The sequence below is a fragment of the Halyomorpha halys genome, unplaced genomic scaffold (assembly GCF_000696795.3).
Source record: "Halyomorpha halys isolate HHAL.00 unplaced genomic scaffold, Hhal_1.1 Scaffold291.1, whole genome shotgun sequence".
NCBI lineage: Eukaryota > Metazoa > Arthropoda > Insecta > Hemiptera > Pentatomidae > Halyomorpha > Halyomorpha halys.
Genome location: NW_027109101.1, coordinates 459,311 through 461,677, shown reverse-complemented (window position 1 = coordinate 461,677; position 2,367 = coordinate 459,311). Strand labels below are relative to the sequence as shown.

Here is a 2,367-nt window from a genome sequence, read left to right as displayed (position 1 = left end):
ATATAACATTTAACACAACATCATGAATACCCCTTTAGAATGAGTAGCTATTTAGTAAGGCACTGTGCTACTAACATCAAGGACCTGGGTTTGAATTCAACTGTGGTATATAATTATTTTTTCCTTGACTGTAGTTGTGAGTCAGCCCAGTGGGCTCGGGAGCCCTCCAGGGGTCCACCCAGCCTCATAAAGTGGGTACCTTTAATTGGGTAAAAATCTAGCAGTCCAGTGTGTCAACATAACCTCCTTGCACAACTGTTGGTATAGTGACAGTACTACCTTACAGAGTACAGGACTCCTAACCCTTCATTGGTTGTAGTGCTACAGAGTTTAGTACAGACTGTAGTGGTACAGAGTTTTTTTGAGTATATTAAGAGAAAATCTTAAAAGGCAATCCATAACAAAGGATTAAAAAAAAAAAAAAAGTTCAAGCAAAGCTGCTTTGATTTTTTAATATGGGTTTATTAGAATGTTAATCTATTGAGTGGTTTATCATTCTAATGCAATTATGTAGTTTTCTGTTTTTTTTTCTATCTCAAGTAATGGGATAGAGCCTTCGCTGAGCTTCTTCCACCAGTTTTTTTTTATACGAAGGAAAACTGTAATAATCAGCTGTCAGAAATTTACGAACAAAGCTTAATTTTTATGATACTTTTTTTATTTTTTCTAATAAGCTTATTATGGTAACTAAGTAAAAAAATCTAAGTAAAATTGAATGGCTAGAGAATGTGGCTCAAAATTTTGAGTAAAATGCTCGTTTATTTCTCATTAAAAGTATATTTTCGATTCATTTGTCTAATTCCAACATGTTGAACTATAATATTATAGAATATGAACTACATAAAACATGAGATATGAATTGTAGAATTTTTTGAAATTTTTCTACTGAATAATTGTCATCATCTTGCTTGCCAATTGTTTCAAAATCTAGTTTAAGAGAAGACTTACCATCCCTCTCCGTGGGTATCCTACACTTGGGGCAAGGCTTAGTGCTCACTTTAATGGTACGCTTACTAGCTTCATCCCATCGAGCCTACAGAAAAAAAAGATTAAGTTCAATATTAAAAACAATATTGGTCTGATACAAGAAGTAATTTATACTATAATATATTTAACACAACCTAATTTTGTCTCCATTTTGAAATCAATATTCAAACCAAAAGCATTTTGAATACTATAATAATAATAATAATAATAATAAATTTTATTCGGCATATTATAAGAGACGAAAAAAGAGAAATAAGGTACAGAATGAAAGTTCTATACCTGAGCTACACGGGCAGGGTCGACACTGTATCCTCCTGAAATACCACCTTCAGCAGCACTATCTCTCTCACCACACTCCCCGATATGAAATCCCTCCAGGCATCGTTTACAGAATACATACTAGAGAAAATATTCAAGAAAGGTATGATAAAACTGAATAATATGAGAAATATTGATCCTAAAATGTAAAATAAGAAACTATCATGATTTAAACTTTTTTATTTTTAATTTATATAATTTAAATAATAAAAAAGATAAGAGTATAAACAATTTCCATACACCACATTGGCATGCGACTCGGTTGCATTCTTCATCAGGGAATATTCCTGCTCCACAGCCAGGACGAGGGCATAATACACCACCTCCCTGTAGCACACACTCTTCGGCAGCAAACCGCTGATATTGCTCGTACTGTTCAAAGGTTAAAATATAAATTTAGGAGGGTTGTGAATAAGGAATCTTTCTTAACATTTATGTGGTTAAAATATTGCAATAATTAAAATTAATATGAACGTTAGAAGATAGATTGTACTCAGAGAGATAAAAAGATATAGTCTCACCTCTATTTGTAAAAGGATTCGGAAGTGATGAGGCTCTGTAATTAGGGAGCCTTCACAGCCAGCTGGGCAAGCAAGTGTATATCCATGTTGTTGAGAGAACACGAATGAACGTTCACGCAATCTAATACTGGCATATCGTCCAAAACATTCCAAGCAGATTGTATGTCGATCAGAGCATTCAAACACAACAACTGGATCTCTAAAATGCAAAAAAGTAAATTTATGAGCCAAAAAAAGTGCAGATTTTATTTAGAATTGGACATATTCCAAAGATAAAACTGTAGACTGCGGTTATTTGCTTTACTGAGGTTGCTCTACAAAATTTCCTAAAGCTGCTAAAGTTGTTATAAATCAACTCCAGTCTATAATACAATCTATGGAATACATCAAAGAAAAAAAAATTTTTGGCAGATGGGCCACTATTCAAGCAAATTAACGATATAAGGAAAAAGGAGAGTTTGAGAGTTCAAAAAGTTCTGAAAGATTAGTGAGGATGGATCTGCTTTTGGATCCAGAAAAGTGGACAAAAATGATTATGAAT

General features: G+C 33.3%; 1 protein-coding gene across 1 annotated transcript in view; it reads right to left on the bottom strand.

The window, feature by feature from the left end:
* Positions 1-2,367, bottom strand: part of park (parkin) — a 7,995-nt gene that overhangs the window by 1,298 nt on the left and 4,330 nt on the right. Inside the window, exons 4-7 of the mRNA XM_014420786.3 lie at positions 1,827-2,025; positions 1,546-1,677; positions 1,267-1,386; positions 949-1,033 (exon numbers count right to left, since the gene is read on the bottom strand). Coding sequence (XP_014276272.1) covers positions 949-1,033; positions 1,267-1,386; positions 1,546-1,677; positions 1,827-2,025 — 536 coding nt within the window. The remainder of the gene's footprint in view (positions 1-948; positions 1,034-1,266; positions 1,387-1,545; positions 1,678-1,826; positions 2,026-2,367) is intronic.